The following is a 16,699-nucleotide window of genomic DNA, read 5'->3' as shown; positions in this document are numbered from 1 at the left end:
TCACAAACATTGCAAACTACAGCTATTCACACAACACTATACCCGACATCTGGAAGCATGGTAAAATAATCACCATTTCAAAACTGAACAAAGACCCAACAATCCCAACATCGCACCGCCCAATCACACTTCTCTGCACCCCCTCTAAAGTCGTTGAACGCCTAATACTTCAACTTGTCACACCAAATATTCCCCTTGCTCACTCACAACATGGTTTTAGGCCACTACACTCCACAAACACTCTTCTGATAAACCTCACACAAAGAATTTTAGATGGTATCAATTCAGATAGGCCCCACCACAGGACACTTCTTATAACATTAGACATTAGTAAAGCTTTTGATGCTATCCCCCGCCACAACCTAACAAATAAAATATATAACACAGACAGGCACAATAACACCAAAAGATGGCTGGCCAATTCTCTGGCAGGTAGGAATGCTTATGTGTCATATAATGGCCAATCATCACACATCAGAAACATTAAGAATGGAGTACCACAGGGCTCAGTTCTATCCCCCACGTTCTTTAATCTATACATATATGACTTACCCACACCAGACACCTCGGAAATACAAATCTCTTCCTACGCAGACGACATAACAATCACATGCACACATCGTAACACAGACAAAGCTGCAGAAATAATCCAGCCATACCTTGATACACTCAACACATGGTTCATCACAAACAGACTCAAAATAGCTCCAACCAAATCTACAGCAACACTTCTCACCAACTGGACAAAAGAACACAAATACATACCTCATCTCTACATCAACAACACTCTAATACCACACATAAACACACCAAAAATTCTTGGTGTAACATACGATATACCCATGTCTTTCAAACAACACATCACAAACATAAAAAACAAATGCACACCTAGACTTAACGCACATAAGTCAATCACTGGAACAACATTTGGACAAAACAAAGAAACTAAAATAACAATATACAAACAATGCATATGCTCAGTGATGAATTATTCGAGTCCTGCATGGGCTCCTAATCTCAGTGAGACACACCACAACACCCTTCAAATCATACAAAACAAAGCCCTAAAAACAATTACAGGCTGCACAAATACAACACCTACAGACCATTTACACCATGAAACAAAAGTCCTCAAAGTCAAGGACCACCTCACCATGAGAGGCACACAAACACTTGCCACAGCCACCACAAACACATCACACCCGCTACACTACATAGCAGAACACCCACACACACCAAGAAACATTAAAACAACACCCAAAGACCTGTACCACACACAGATACTCTCTTCTCTTCTTCCACAACCACCAAATACCAGCCTCCGGAAACATATTCATAATCATATCACTCACCGCTCCATTAACACACTGAAAGACAACACACTGCTGCATGCCAGACCCCCTGATATCCACCCTTCTAAATCCTCTCTCCCACAAAAGGACAGAGTCCACCTGGCCAGACTGTGGTGCGGTCACCACCCAGCACTTCTAAGCTACCAGAGGAGGCTGGATGACCACATTGTGAACAGCTGCCCAGGATATAACACTTCACCCCATACCATACAACACATAATGGAAGACTGCATTATACACAATCATGCACGCAAACAACACAACATACACTCTATAAAGGATTTGTGGGAAAACCCAGTTTCGGCTGTGGCATTCCTTGGGGAGACGGGACTGCTCGGACAGACAGTCTAGGGAACAACAACAACAACTTCCACTATGTTAACACAAGAATAAAAAAAAAAAAAAATCCTAACCTTTCTGAAAGTGTGTGCAAATGCATGACCCATTCTACCAAAGTTTCAAAAAAATCATTGAAATTTTTTTTCGAACAACACACATTCCAAATTTCATCTTAAGTTACCCATTACTTCTACAACAATACAGAGTAAAGCAAACTTACTATTAAGTTCACGTTTTTCTGGTTTGTGATTTTCTTTGAGCTTTGAAGAGTTTCTGCGATCTGAAACATAAATTTGGGCACTTACACATCTATTCTGCAATGATGAATTAAACTGGAATAAAGGAAAAAGATCCTTAGTTTAGCAATAGTATGGAAACATACAAAACTACAAATCATGATCCTTATACTAAAGTATGTTCATATCTATTATCAAAGAAAAGTATAAATAACTAATGAGAATAAGAAAAATATATATCTATTGGATAAGCCCCTCACAGCAATCATGCTAAATATTTTATCTACTCATAGTGAATTAGGCTGTTGCGGGTTACCTGAAGGCTACAGGTTTTCTGCAAGAGAGACCTGGGGCAATGGATTGATTGTGAAAAAGGCTTGCAGTCCATTAGGTAGACATTACCCCACAATTACCTGTCTTACACAGACTCACAGAAAACCTAATGTGAAACAACCAATAATAATTATGACTGTTGCCTTGAGTTTACAGACTGGCAACCCACAACCCTACAATTACCATAAAGTCCTTAGGTTCTTCCACAGATCTTTCTGGGAGGGAACTTTAAACTCTTGTTTGTGTTGTACTGTGTGGGTTTGTTTCTGTCATGGGCTCGAAGGAAGATGATGCAGTCGCTAGCTGACATCAATAAATATGAAAAATTTGGGGTGAAATATTCAAAGTCCACAGATCATGGCCACAGTCTCTGGACTCAATCACTTTGGCTGTGCCTTTGGATCTAAGATAGGCAACCTCCAGCCTGCAGGTTAAATGTTTTGCAATGGCTAAGAACCCAACCCACAAAATTTACTGGCATTAACAATGAAGTCCAGCCCACAATCTTTTCCTCCTTTCTCTTTTTTTATTCCATCCCATGGGCTGGAGTGAGTCTTATAAGGCCCTTGTCTTGAACAGGTTGCCCGCACCCTGCTCCAAATGGAGGTGAGGCTGTTGATAGGTTCTGAAGACAATTTTTGGAAAGAGTTTCTGATGTAATCACTGCTCCTACAAATAACCAACACTGTAAACTCCTGATTATCCAGTGTTTGACAAATTAGCCATTTTGGGTAATAGGAACTTCTAGTTCATTGAATGATACAAATGCCAAAAGATTCTATTTTAAGATTATTTAGTACAGTTGTTGATTTATGCTACCTGGGACCTCTCCCACCATCCTCTGTAATCAATTATTGTTTTGTCTGTTGCCAAACACACAGAGCCTGCAAGTGACAATGTTGCCGAGGAAGAAGAAGGCGGATACCCATATTAACCTCTTCTATACAATGACACCTACGAAGGCGTCATGAGGCACAAGTGAGTATACAAGGATGCCAGTGTCAGTGTCTTGATTACATTTATTTTGTAGTTGTACCTGAGTGACCCCCAATTCTGTGAACTGGCTTGATCACATTTCCTGTATTTATTATTACTCAGTGAATGAGAATGAGTAATATAGCAGTGATTTTATATTTGATAATGTAAGTATTGTGAGGCATCAATCATTGTACCTCAGGGATCCGATGCTGTGCACAGGAATTTGACTCGTACTGATGAAGTTAAAATGACACTCCAGCATCCTATAAGCAACAGAATTAAATACCAGCTTCCCTTCAAAGTCCAGACTGTTTCCCTACCTTCACCCAGAGGTGCATCCTCAAAGGTCACATACCAGAACTCCAGGCTCCAGAAGTAACCTTAAAAACTATCACTTTCAATTCCTTCTTACCTACCTTTGTCACTTTCTTTATATCATTGATCTATGTCTACCTATACTTATTTTATCATTATTAAATCAGCAACCCCCCCCCCCCCCCATGTGAGGCGACGGACGATATCTTTCCAATGCAAGGCAGCGGACGATTTCTTTCGCTCCACCATCTCTCCACCATGAAGAGACAACAAAGAGGCCTCTCAGCCAAGCTTGGGACAGTGAGAGCAGACCACTAGGCCCATATATCAGATCACCCACATAACATTCTAAACAAACTCGAAGCGACGTGCCAAGTACAAGGTCAAAGGTCATCGCCAACGGTCATTGCATTGAATCCTTCGTATTGGCAACCTCCGAGAGTGCCACCCTTCTCAATGTTTTTCATTGGGCACTCCCACGTAGGAAACGCCCCCTTCTGTAATTTAGCAAGGAAGATCTGGCACCTCCAGATTTTTCTTCTGGGCAGCCAGCAATGATTGTATTCAGACTAGGATCAGACATTAAAGAAACAAAAACACAGATGTGTTTCACTCACCATGCCACGCCAACACCTCTCTGTCCCCTCATGCAAAAAAAGAGAAGATAGGGAGAAATCCCTTCCGGCTGCGTCAATTTTTTTTATCACACATGCTACCTCACCCCCCATCCCCCCACCCATTCCACCTCATGCATCACAGCATCATCAATATACAACCATTCTCCATTCACCCCTGTCTTCTGTCCCATCCTGTCCTTCCTCAACAGACATTCCCCTCTTCCCCAAAGCCCCTTTCACCCCATCCATCCATCTCATCCTAGGTCGCCCCCTCATGTTCACTCCCTCCACATCTGCCTTCCATACCTCTTTTACTAGTCTTTCTTCACTCATTCTTTCCATGTGTCCAAACCATCCTAATACTCTTTCATCAACCCCATCTCCCAGCTTCCTTACCACCCGTTCTCCTCCTCACCTCATTTCTCACTCTATCCAGCCTAGTAACCCCCATCATACTTCTCACACACCTCATCTCAAACACATTCAAACTCCTCTCTTATGTTCCATGTTTCTGCCCCATACAGTGCTGTTGGCACAATCACTCTTTCATACAAACTTCTCTTAGCATCCATTCCTAAATGTCTATTCCTCATTACACTTTTTAATCCACTGAGGCATTTACTCGCTTCTCTCAGTCTACATTCTACCTCCACTTCCACTCCTCCCTTTCCTGCTACATTTGCACCCAAGTATCTAAAACTATCCACTTCCTGTATGTGCTCTCCCTTAAGGCTGACTTCTAGTCTGCTGCCACTTTCACCCCTTGTACATCTCATCACCTTACTTTTACCCACATTTATCTTCAACTTTCATCCTTCACACTCTCTCCCAAACTCTGTCACCAGCTTCCTCAATCCCTCCGATCCTGCCACAAGCGCAGTGTTGTCTGCAAACAACAGCTGGCTCACCTCCCACTTTTCTCCATTTTCTTTAAACATCTCCAATCCCTGACCCACCACCCTTGCATTTACCTATTGCACCACCCCATCCATGTATAAGTTCAACAGCCACGGCAACGTAACACATCCCTGACAATGTCCCACCTTTACCTCAAACCACTCACTCTCTCCATTTCTAATCCTGACACATGCTCTACTACTCTCGTAAAAACTCTTGACAGCTCCTAGAAGCTTTCCTCCAATCTGGTATATCTGCAAAACCTTCCACAGTGCCTTCCTGTCTACCCTGTCATAAGCCTTTTCCAGATCCATAAAACCCCAAAAAACATCCTTACCTTTTCCTACACCTTTCTCACATATCTGTCTCACCACAAAATCTGATCTATGCAACCTCTACTTGTTCTAAATCCACACTGTTCCTCACCAATTACTCCCTCTGTTCCTCTCCTAATCCTCTCAATCAAGATCCTCCCATAAGCCTTCCCAACTACACTTAACAAGCTAATCCCTCGGAAAATACTACACTCACACTTGTCCCCCTTTCCCTTGTAAAGTGGAACTATACAGGCACTCCTCCAGTCCTCCAGCACTCTACTCTCTCTTAACCCCTTCGTTACCTACCCGTCAACCTTACGTAAACAAACGTTTCAAACCGTCCAACGAATGGCTGGAGCCTTGTTTGTAAACACAGACACTTGCCACCACGTGGGTAGAAATAACCCAGAAACCGAGGCCTAGAGAGCCCTCAATACACACAGCTTATAACTGTGACACGTGCATGTCACGGGGAACACGCTCGGTTCCTGGCGGGTGCACTCAGCTGTGACACGCAGGTGTCACAAAACACACATCCGGTACTCAAGGTGTTAAACAAACATTAAATAACCTCACCAGCCAGTCCACCATCACTGTACCTCCTTTTTTTAAGACATTCTGCATGGCATCCATCCAGACCAGGTGCCTTACCTGCTTTCATCATCTTAACAACTGCCTTCACTTCATCTTTCCTTATTTCTCCTCCATTTTCCTCACTCATCACTCATTTTCTTAGCACTTCCCACTGCAACTATCTTTCCCTCCCTATCCTCCTTTACATTAAGGAACTCCCTAAAATACTTTGCCCAATTTCCCCTGATTGCCTTCTCTTCTATTATCATTTCTCCATCTCTACCTTTTACCTTTTCTTCTCTACTTGATTCGCCTCCTCTTCCTCTCTCAGTTTCTTTCCAAATCATCTTTTTCTTACTTTCAAAATTCTATCATACTCTTACCCCATTTCACATCTGCTCTCCTCTTTGCCTCCTTTACCTTTTGCTTTACTTCTCTTTTCTTTTCTTTGTACCTCTCATATGACTCCCTCATCCTATTTTGTAACCAATCTGTGAAACCTCGCTTCTTCTCTTCTACAACCTTCTTTGTTTCCTCATCCCACCACTCACCATCCTTCCTTCTTGTTCCACACACCATTCTTGCACACTTTGTGACTCCCTCCTTGAACCATCCCCATTCTTCCACTCCTAGTTCTACTCTATCCTTCACTCCCTCCCACTTCTCTCTCAGCTTCTTCTTGTACTCCTCCTTTTCCTTTTCATTTAAAGAGTTCACTCTAAGCACCTCCCTACCTTTTGTCCTTTTCCTCTTTCTCCATCTATCCTCCATTCTCAACTTACCTTCCACCAAAAAATGATCTGATATTCCCCCACTCTCTCCCCTTAGCACATGTACATCCTTAACTCTTCCTATTATACTCCTATCTACTACATAGTCCATTAATGCTCTATCTACCATCCTTCCATCCACCACCCTCTCCCATGTGTACTTATGCTTGACTTTCTTCCGAAACACTGTATTTGCTATCATCAACTCTCAATACATCTCCACCATCAACTCTCCACTACAATTTTTTCCTTGAACTCCACATTCCCCAACCACTCTGTCAATTGGTTCATTTCCTACCTTAGCATTAAGGTCTCCCAGTACTACTACATTGATATTTCTCCCTAATCCCTCTATGCACTCATTTAAATCTATCCAAGATGCCCCCCTTTTTTCTACACTCTTCTCACTACAAGGCCCATATGCACTTACAAAAACCCACATCTCCTTTCCCAGTTTCACCTTCATCCACATTATCCTTGAAGATCCTCCTTCCACTCTACTACATGTTTACCTATCTCTTCACTTACTAGTATAGCCACCCCTTTTCCCTCATTCTCTCTTCACTCCTGAGAACCTCCCAACTACACTCCCAAACTCACACTCGCTCTTCCCTCTCAACTTAGTTTCACTCAAAGCCAGCACATCCATCTTTCTTCTCACAAACATACTACCTATCTCTTCCTTTTTACTCTCATCTGTACCACATCCACGCACATTAAAAGACCCAAACCTTAGGGTGCTGGTTGGAAAATTCCTAGACCCTCTGATGGCTGTACTTTTTTTAGGAATGTCCCCTGTGGGGCTACAGGGAGAAGGATGCCTGGTCCCAATCCCTGTCCTGTTTTTCTCACCTCTTACAATCCAAGTGAGAATACTTGGTGGCATTTTACTTTTCCCCCCACCACAGGGTAGTCAAAACTAGGAAATGAAATTCAGAGAAATGGTACAGGACAGCAACAAGGGGTTGGGGGACAGCATAACGGAGGGCCAATAGCAGTATAATAAAAGTTTCATCATTTCCTGTGAGCCGAGTCCTCCTCTATCACAGACAAAAATGATGTGTGGCTCTGGTCCATAGGGGTGCCCCATATAGACCCTAAAGTATCAACTGCATGCTACTTTGCCATAACAACATGCAGCCAATACCCCAGATGGGGTGTGGGGAGTGGAGTGTATTAGGGATGGAATGGGTGGGAATGGTTTTTATGCCTTTTTTTTGGCTACCTCCCTTGTAAGGGGAAAAAAGCCTTTGGTATATGTATGTATTATCATTATTATTATTACTCCATTTTTTACACAATGAGATATGTATCCTGGCACTTGCCCTCTCACATCTAGTCTGCAAAATAAAACCAACCCAAGCTCCAATATGTACAAAACCTATAAATTACACACACAATATATCTGATGTAACATATGTAACTCACAGGTCCATCCTCTTATGCACCACACTCACAAACGTTAACCAGTACACAAGGAACTGGATCTGCAGCTAACACATACATACATATACCAAGGCTTTTTCCCCCTTACAAGGGAGGTAGCCAAAAAGAAATAAGCATAAAACTATTCCCACCCTTTCCATCCTTAAATACACTCCAACCTCCCTATTATTTTAGCACCTCCTGGATGACGGGTCATCCCTGCACCTTGTCCATTGCCCTGGGACAGAGGCAGTGTCGCAAGACACAGCACATCCACAGCAAGGCTGCTTCATTAAATCGGTGACCCCCCCTCTCCGTCCCCCCATGCAGAAAAGGAGAAGAGAGGGAGAAATCCCTTCAGGCTGCATCAATTTTTTCTCACACATACTACCTCACCCCCCCATATCCCCACCCATTCCACCTCATGCATCACAGCATCATCCATATACAATTTTCATGAAAGTGGCAGTTGCCGACAAGACTGACGAGTTAAACACCATATGAGGACGGAGCCTTTATTTGTACGACATTTCGCTTATTACAGCTTTTTCAAGTAATAAGCGAAACGTCGTACAAATAAGGCTCCGTCCTCATATGGTGTTTAACTCGTCAGTCTTGTCGGCAACTGCCACTTTCATGAAAATTGTCACAACACCGAAGTACTTGAAAAAGCTGTAATAAGCGAAACGTCATACAAATAAAGGCTCCATCCTCATATGGTGTTTAACTCGTCAATCCATATACAACCATTCTCCATTCACCCGTCTTCTGTCCTCTCCCGTCCTTCCTCAACAGACATTCCCCTCTTCCCCAAAGCCCCTTTCACCTCATCCATCCATCTCATCCTAGGACGCCCCCTCATGTTCACTCCAGGGCTGTGGAGTCGGAAGCAATTACGGTGTCACTGGAGTCGTAGTTGGTAAAAATATACCGACTCCGACTCCAGTTAAATTTACACTTTATAAGGCCTTCGTTTAGTCTGTAGAGTTATGCAGTGCACACTCCTTATAAGTAGATTATATAAAAAAAAACATCATTTTATAAAATGTGATAAATCTCATTGTCTTATCTTCGTGGTTATTCCACTAAACCCCCAAAACGTCTTTGCGTAATGCTGGCTTTCAAATTCATACATAGACCGATAAACATCCAAAGTATTACTTGAATAAATTAAACACCTCAATTTTACACCTTCTGTTGACACACAGTCACGGGAGCTGTAATATTCCTGTCAAGTTCCATATGCATCGTTTCCATCACTCCATCAGTTTGGTGGTTTCTCCCACTGCTGTGTTGCCAAACAGTAGGATAATTATGATTTCAACTGTAGACTAACACAATAATACTATACCTTCTTTCCTTTCCCCTTCTTTTTTCCCCTCTATACTTTTTAACAATGAATTATTGAAATAAGGATATTTAAAGTTGAAAAAAAAAAAAAAACCAGTTTCACGTTTCAAACATGTTCAGCTGTATCTCGTTTTGTACTCGTATTGATAAGATCGGTTCCAGAATCAGAGTAATGTCCATCACACTAATTACATAGCAGTACCAGTATGTAGTTAAACCAAGAGGTACTTGTGTCAGTAATTTCAGTACATTAAGACAAAAGAAGGTATGAAAACATATGAAGGATAATACATACATACATACATATACCAAGGCTTTTTCCCCCTTACAAGGGAGGTAGACAAAAAGGATGAGGCATAAAATCATTCTCACCCATTCCATCCCTGAATACACTCCACACCCTTCCACCCTCCCTCTTATCTTAGCACCTCCTGGATGACGGGTCATCCCTGCACCATGTCCACTGCCCTGGGTCAGAAGCAGTGTCGCAAGACACAGCACATCCACAGTAAGGCCGCCTCATTAAATCAGCGACCCCCCCTCTCCGTCCCCCCATGCATAAAAGGAGAAGACGGGGAGAAATCCCTTCGGCCTGCGTCAAATTTTGCTCACACATACTACCTCACGCCCCATCCCCCCACCCATTCCACCTCATGCATCACAACATCATCCATATACAACCATTCTCCATTCACCCGTCTTCTGTCCTCTCCCGTCCTTCCTCAACAGACATTCCCCTCTTCCCCCAAACCCCCCTTCACCCCATCCATCCACCTCATCCTAGGACATCCCCTCATGTTCACTCCCTCCACATCTGCTTTCCTTACCTCTTTTACTAGTCTTTCTTCACTCATTCTTTCTATGTGTCCAAACCATCCTAATACTCTTTCATCAACCCTATCTCCCAGCTCCCTTTCCACCCCCGTTCTTCTCCTCACCTCCTCATTTCTCACTCTATCTAGCCTAGAAACCCCCATCATACTTCTCAGACACCTCATCTCAAACACATTCAAACTCCTTCTCTCTTCCTCTCTCATGTTTCATGTTTCTGCCCCATACAGTGCTGTTGGCACAATCACTCCTTCATACAGTCTCCTCTTAGCATCCATTCCCAAATGTCTATTCCTCATTACACTCTTCAATCCACCAAGGCATTTACTCGCTTCTCTCAATCTACATTCTACCTCCACCTTCACTCCACCTTTTCCTGCCACATTTACACCCAAGTATCTAAAACTATCCACTTCCTCCAGTCGCTCTCCCTTAATGCTCACTTCCAGTCTACTGCCACTTTCACCCCTTGTACATCTCATCACCTTACTTTTATCCACATTTATCTTTAGCTTTCTTCTATCACATACTCTCCCAAACTCTGTCACCAACTTCCTTAGTCCCTCCTCCGATCCTGCCACAAGTGCAGTGTCATCAGCAAACAACAGCTGGCTCACCTCCCACTTTTCTCCAGTTTCTTTAACCATCTCCAATCCCTGACCCACTACCCTTGCATTTACCTCTCGCACTACCCCATCTATGTATAAGTTGATCAGCCAGGGTGACATAACGCATCCTCGAAGAAGTCCCACCTTTACCTCGAACCACTCACTCTCTCCATTTCTAATCCTGACACAAGCTCTACTACTCTCATAAAAACTCTTGACAGCTTCTAGAAGCTTTCCTCCTATCCCATATATCTGCATAACCTTCCACAGTGCTTTTCTGTCTACCCTATCATAAGCCTTTTCCAGATCCATAAAAGCCCAAAAAACATCCTTCCCCTTTCCTATAGCTTTCTCACATATTTGTCTTACCACAAAGATCTGATCAACACAACCTCTACCCGTCCTAAATCCACACTGTTCCTCACCAATTACTCCCTCTGTTCCTCTCCTAATCCTCTCAATCAAGATCCTCTCATAAGCCTTCCCAACTACACTTAACAAGCTAATCCCTCTGAAACTACTACATTCACACTTGTCCCCTTTTCCCTTGTAAAGTGGAACTATACAGGCACTCCTCCAGTCCTCCGGCACTCAACCCTCTCTCCAGCAAACATTAAAAACCTCACCAGCCAGTCCACCATCACTGTACCTCCTTTTTTTAAGACATTCTGCATGGCATCCATCCAGACCAGGTGCCTTACCTGTTTTCATCATCTTAACAACTGCCTTCACTTCATCCTTCCTTATTTCTCCTCTATTTTCCTCACTCATCATGGTCATTTTCTTAGCATTTCCCACTGCAACTATCTTTCCCTCCCTATCCTCCTTCACATTAACAACTCCCTAAAATATTCTGCCCATCTTCCCCTTACTGCCTTCTCTTCCATTATCATCTCTCCATCTGCACCTTTTGCCTTTTCTTCTCTACTTGATTCGCCTCCTCTTCCTCTCTTAATTTCTTTCCAAAACATCTTTTTATTACTTTCAAAATTTTCAGTCATACTCTTACCCCACTTCACATCTGCTCTCCTCTTTGCCTCCTTTACCTTTTGCTATACTTCTCTTTTCTTTTCTTTGTACCTCTCATATGACTCTCTCGTCCTATTTTGTAACCAATCTGTGAAACCTCGCTTCTTCTCTTCTACAACCTTCTTTGTTTCCTCATCCCACTGTTCACTACCCTTCCTTCTATTTCCTCCCATCCTTCTTGTTCCACACACCATCTTTGCACACTTTGTGACTCCCTTCTTGAACCATCCCCATTCCTCCTCCACTCCTAGCTCTACTCTATCCTTCACTCTCTCAGCTTCTTCTTGTACTACTTCTCCTTTTCCTTTTCATTTAAAGAGTTCACTCTAAGTACCTCCCTACCTTTTGTTCTTTTCCTCTTTCTCCATCTATCCTCCATTCTCAACTTACCTTCCACCAGAAAATGATCTGATATTCCCCCACTCTCCCTTTAGCGCATGTACATCCTTAACTCTTCCTTGTATACTCCTATATACCACTACATAATCCATTAACACTCTATCTACCACCCTCTCCCATGTGTACTTATGCTTGACTTTCTTCCAAAACACTATTTGCTATCATCAACTCTCAAGACATCTCCACTATCAACTCTCCACTACAATTTTTTTCCTTGAACTCCATCAATTGGTTCATTTCCTACCCTAGCATTAAGGTCTCCCAGTACTACTACATTGATGTTTCTCCCTAATCCCTCTATGCACTCATTTAAATCTATCCAAAATGCCTCCCTTTCTTCTACACTCTTCTCACTACTAGGCCCATATGCACTTACGAAAACACACATCTCCTTTCCCAGTTTCACCTTAATCCACATTATCCTTGAAGAAACCTCCTTCCACTCTACTACATGTTTACCTATCTCTTCACTTACTAGTATAGCCACCCCTTCTCTCCCTCTCTTTACTCCTGAATGCCTTCCAATTCCACTCCCAAACTCACACTCGCCCTTCCCTCTCAACTTAAGTTTCACTCAAAGCCAACATATCCATCTTTCTTCTCACAAACATACTACCTATCTCTTCCCCTTTACTCTCATCCATACCAAATCCATGCACATTAAAAGACCCAAACCTTAGGATGCTGGATGGAAAACTCCTAGACCCTCTTAGGCCTTTACTTTTTTTGGGAATGTCCCCTGTGGGGCTCCAGGGAGAAGGATGCCTGGTCCCAATCCCCATCCCATTTTTCTCACCTCTTACGATTCAAGTGGAAATACTTGGTGGCAGTATTCTTTTCCCCCCACCACAGGGTAGTCAAAACAAGGAAATGAAATTCAGAGAAATGTTACAGGACAGCAACAAGGGGTTGGGGGACAGCATAACGGAGGGACAGTAGCAGTAATGAAAGTTTTATCATTTCTTTCTGAGCAGTCTTCCTCTATCACAGACAAAATGATGTGTGGCTCTGGTCCATAGGGGCACCCCATATAGACCCTAAAGTATCAAATGCATGCTACTTTGCCATAACAACATACAGCCAATACCCCAGATGGAGTATTGGCTAAAAACACTCCAATACAAAACAGGTACTTTAAGCATATTATAAATATCAATGACATCAAAGACACTCAGAGCTGCAACAATTCCTATGCAAATTAATCATAACACTTTACAAACATCATCAACTAAACTCCCCCAGCAATACTGCCAGTTAGTATTTTAGGGAGTTGTTAAATGTGAAGGAAGATAGGGAGGGAAAGGTAGTTGCAGTGGGAAGCGCTAAGAAAATGAGTGATGAATGAGGAAAATGGAGAAGGAGAAATAAGAAAAGATGAGGTGAAAGCAATTATTAAAACGATGAGAGCTAGTAAGGCACCTGGGTTAGATGGGCGTCATGCAGAGTGTCTAAAAAAGGGAGGTACAATGGTGGACTGGCTGGTGAGGTTGTTTAATGTTTGTCTAAAAGAGGATATAGTGCTGGAGGACTGCATGTATTGTTCCCCTTTACATGGGAAAAGGGGACAAGTGTTAGTAGTTTCAGAGGGATCAGTTTGTTGAGTGTAGTTGGTAAGGCTTAAGAGAGGCTTTTGAATGAGAGGATTAGGAGAGGAACAGAGGGATTAATTGGTGGGGAACAACATGGGTTTAGGACAGGTAGTGGTTGTGTGGATCAGATCTTTGTGGTAAGGCAGATATGTGATAAAGCTTTAGAAAAAGGTAAATATGTTTTTGGGCCTTAATGGATTTGGAAAAGGTTTATGACAGGGTAGACAGGAAGGTACTGTGGGAGGTATTGCAATGTAGATTTGTGGTTAGTTATCTACGACTGGAACATTAAAGCAAAGACACCTCTTCAAGTTTAACTCGCCAAGCCAGTACCAATAAGACGTCTGCCAACGTCTTATTGGTACTGGCTCGGCGAGTTAAACTTGAAGAGGTGTCTTTGCTTTAATGTTCCAGTCTTCTCTGGTTTACAAATAAAAATAATCTATGAGGAAGACTCAGTGGGGTAATTGCCAGATTCTAAATTTATATAGGTATAAGTAGACTGTTGCCATATTTACAGTTTGTACATTATTTATTTACAAGTGGTGCCATATGCTGATCGTAAGATTTGTCAAGTTGGTTGGTGATGATGACAGGAGATGCATCTTTTGTTGTTGCAGGTGATGGGTGTTTTCCCAAAACACTGGTGCCTCTGGTCACTGTTCAGGTCCAGAGACAATAGGAATGTCCCTTGGAAGGAAAATCCAAGACAATGGTTGAAGATGTAGAGTTCATGCTCACTCCATATGCGTCCATGTGCGTGTGTGCACTCTGGACATCTAAAGGGTTGACTCTTGATTTCAATCATCTCGCAACAGGTGCTTGGCTCAGCTACCATTCACTCTCCACATTGAGATTGATACTCATGGATGATAAGAAGTAATACAAGGCCTGTGCAGAGCCTTGGTATGAAGTTACATATAAATAATGTTGGAATAATGGTGGTATCAGGAAATACTCATGATTAAAATGAAATAGACTTAATTGTATGAACATACAGTAGATATTATTTCTTTTCACCTAGGCAAAATATACTCTTATGAAGTTGTTACTCCTCAATTTCAAAGATTATAGTGGGGTAAGGGAACTGGAGATGTTGGTGGAAAAGATCGGGTATGGTCCTTTATTGCAGGGGTAGTGTGAGCTTGTGAAGGGACAGTCTCTATGTCAAGGCAACAGGGGACTCTTTTGATATGATCTTTGTGCAAGATGGTCTCTGTAAGATTGTGCAAGTTGAATGCTTTGATTTTGTTCTTTGACTCATGTCCAATGATATGATAGGGTCCAGAGAATTTAGGGGAGAGTTTCGAGGTGGGGGTGTTGTTAAGGGTGTAAACAATGTCTCCAGTTTCAAAGGTGGAAGCTCTGGCTGATTTGTTATGCAGACTATTTCATCCTTAGTTAGATGAAGAGTATTGTAGATTCTTTAGAAAAGATTATTGAAATTTGCTACTTTGGCCTTGACATAATCATTGAAATTGTAAATGGAAGGTAATTCTAAAAGAAGGGTGTATGGGAGCCTTTTGTCCGAGCCAAAGAGGACAAAATGAGGCGATTCCAATATTGACCTGTTAATGGAACTATTTATGCAAGGTTAATTCATGGGGACATGTTCATCCCAAGAAGGATGAAGATCAGAAGCAAGGTGTCTAAGAATCTTTCTATTCTAGCATCCAACTAAGCCATTTGAACTAGGGTGATAAGCAGCAGTGTTGCATTTTTTTTTTCTTTTTTAAAGTAATTATAAATGTGAAAAAGAATCTCGTTGAATTCAGTCCCATTGTCAGAAATCAGAGTTTTGGGTGTAGTGAAAGGGCTTATGAGTTCATCAACAAGGGTCTTTGTTATGTGTTGTGCTGTCTTGTCTGGTAAGGGGGCAAGAATACAGAATCGTGAAAAATGGTTGACAGAGACAAGGAGGTATCTACCTAGTTGTATCTTATGGGAAGGGGAGCTACACTCGTACATGTCCAATCTCTGTATCTCGCCATATCTAATTTGCTCTTAAATTCATGTATTGTTTTTGCACACACTATTGTTTCATCTAGTATGTTCCATACATCCACCACTCTCTGAGGAAAGCTGTTTTTTTTTCTCTCTCTTCTATAACAATCTTTTTTGAGTTTCCTTCCATGTCCTCTTGTGTTCCTCTTATCCCAATTTTGTAAGTCACCTCTTTCTCTTCTTCATTCCAGAGTTGGTAGTTCTAGTTTTGACAATCTTTCTTCATTGATGGTGTTGGGGCCATCTTCATAGTTGCTATCTGGATTCTCTCAATCTTCCTTTGTGAGTGCCAACTGCCCGATATCTGGATCTGTCTTGATGTATTGACATTAGACAGGTAAATTGTATGAGATACAAACTAATTATGAATCACGGCATATGACATTTGATCTAAGTATGTATCGAGTGCCAATTGCTCAATGTTTGAAATTGTCAGAATGTATTGATGATGGGTGGGAGTGTTTTTATGCCTTTCCCTTTGTGGCTACCTCCCTTGGAAGGGGGAAAAAGCCTTGGTATATGTATGTATGTACATACGAAATTGTACGAGGTACAAGCTACCACCAACTACAGTCTATGATGTTTAAGTATGTACTTTACGACGTATGTAAAATGATATTGAAAATGTTCATGTTTGAAATTGAGTTATTGTATTCGTCCACTATGTATAATAAAATGGTGTTATGAAAATGTACTAGAAGACAAGGGTATTATCAAGTAGAAATATAATTCATTTA

General features: G+C 42.0%; 1 protein-coding gene across 4 annotated transcripts in view; it reads right to left on the bottom strand.

Annotated features, from left to right (window-relative positions):
• The window catches only part of LOC143033829 (regulation of nuclear pre-mRNA domain-containing protein 1B), a 211,219-nt gene that overhangs the window by 132,615 nt on the left and 61,905 nt on the right, over positions 1-16,699 (bottom strand). For all 4 annotated transcript variants that reach the window (XM_076199357.1, XM_076199356.1, XM_076199358.1 and 1 more), the window contains one exon: positions 1,912-1,971. In XM_076199357.1, the coding sequence (XP_076055472.1) occupies positions 1,912-1,971 (60 nt within the window). The remainder of the gene's footprint in view (positions 1-1,911; positions 1,972-16,699) is intronic.

This window comes from Oratosquilla oratoria, chromosome 16 (assembly GCF_046742065.1).
Source record: "Oratosquilla oratoria isolate Oo_2021 chromosome 16, ASM4674206v1, whole genome shotgun sequence".
Lineage (NCBI taxonomy): Eukaryota > Metazoa > Arthropoda > Malacostraca > Stomatopoda > Squillidae > Oratosquilla > Oratosquilla oratoria.
Note: the sequence above shows the minus strand (reverse complement) of the source record. Positions and strands in the feature narration are given on the sequence as shown.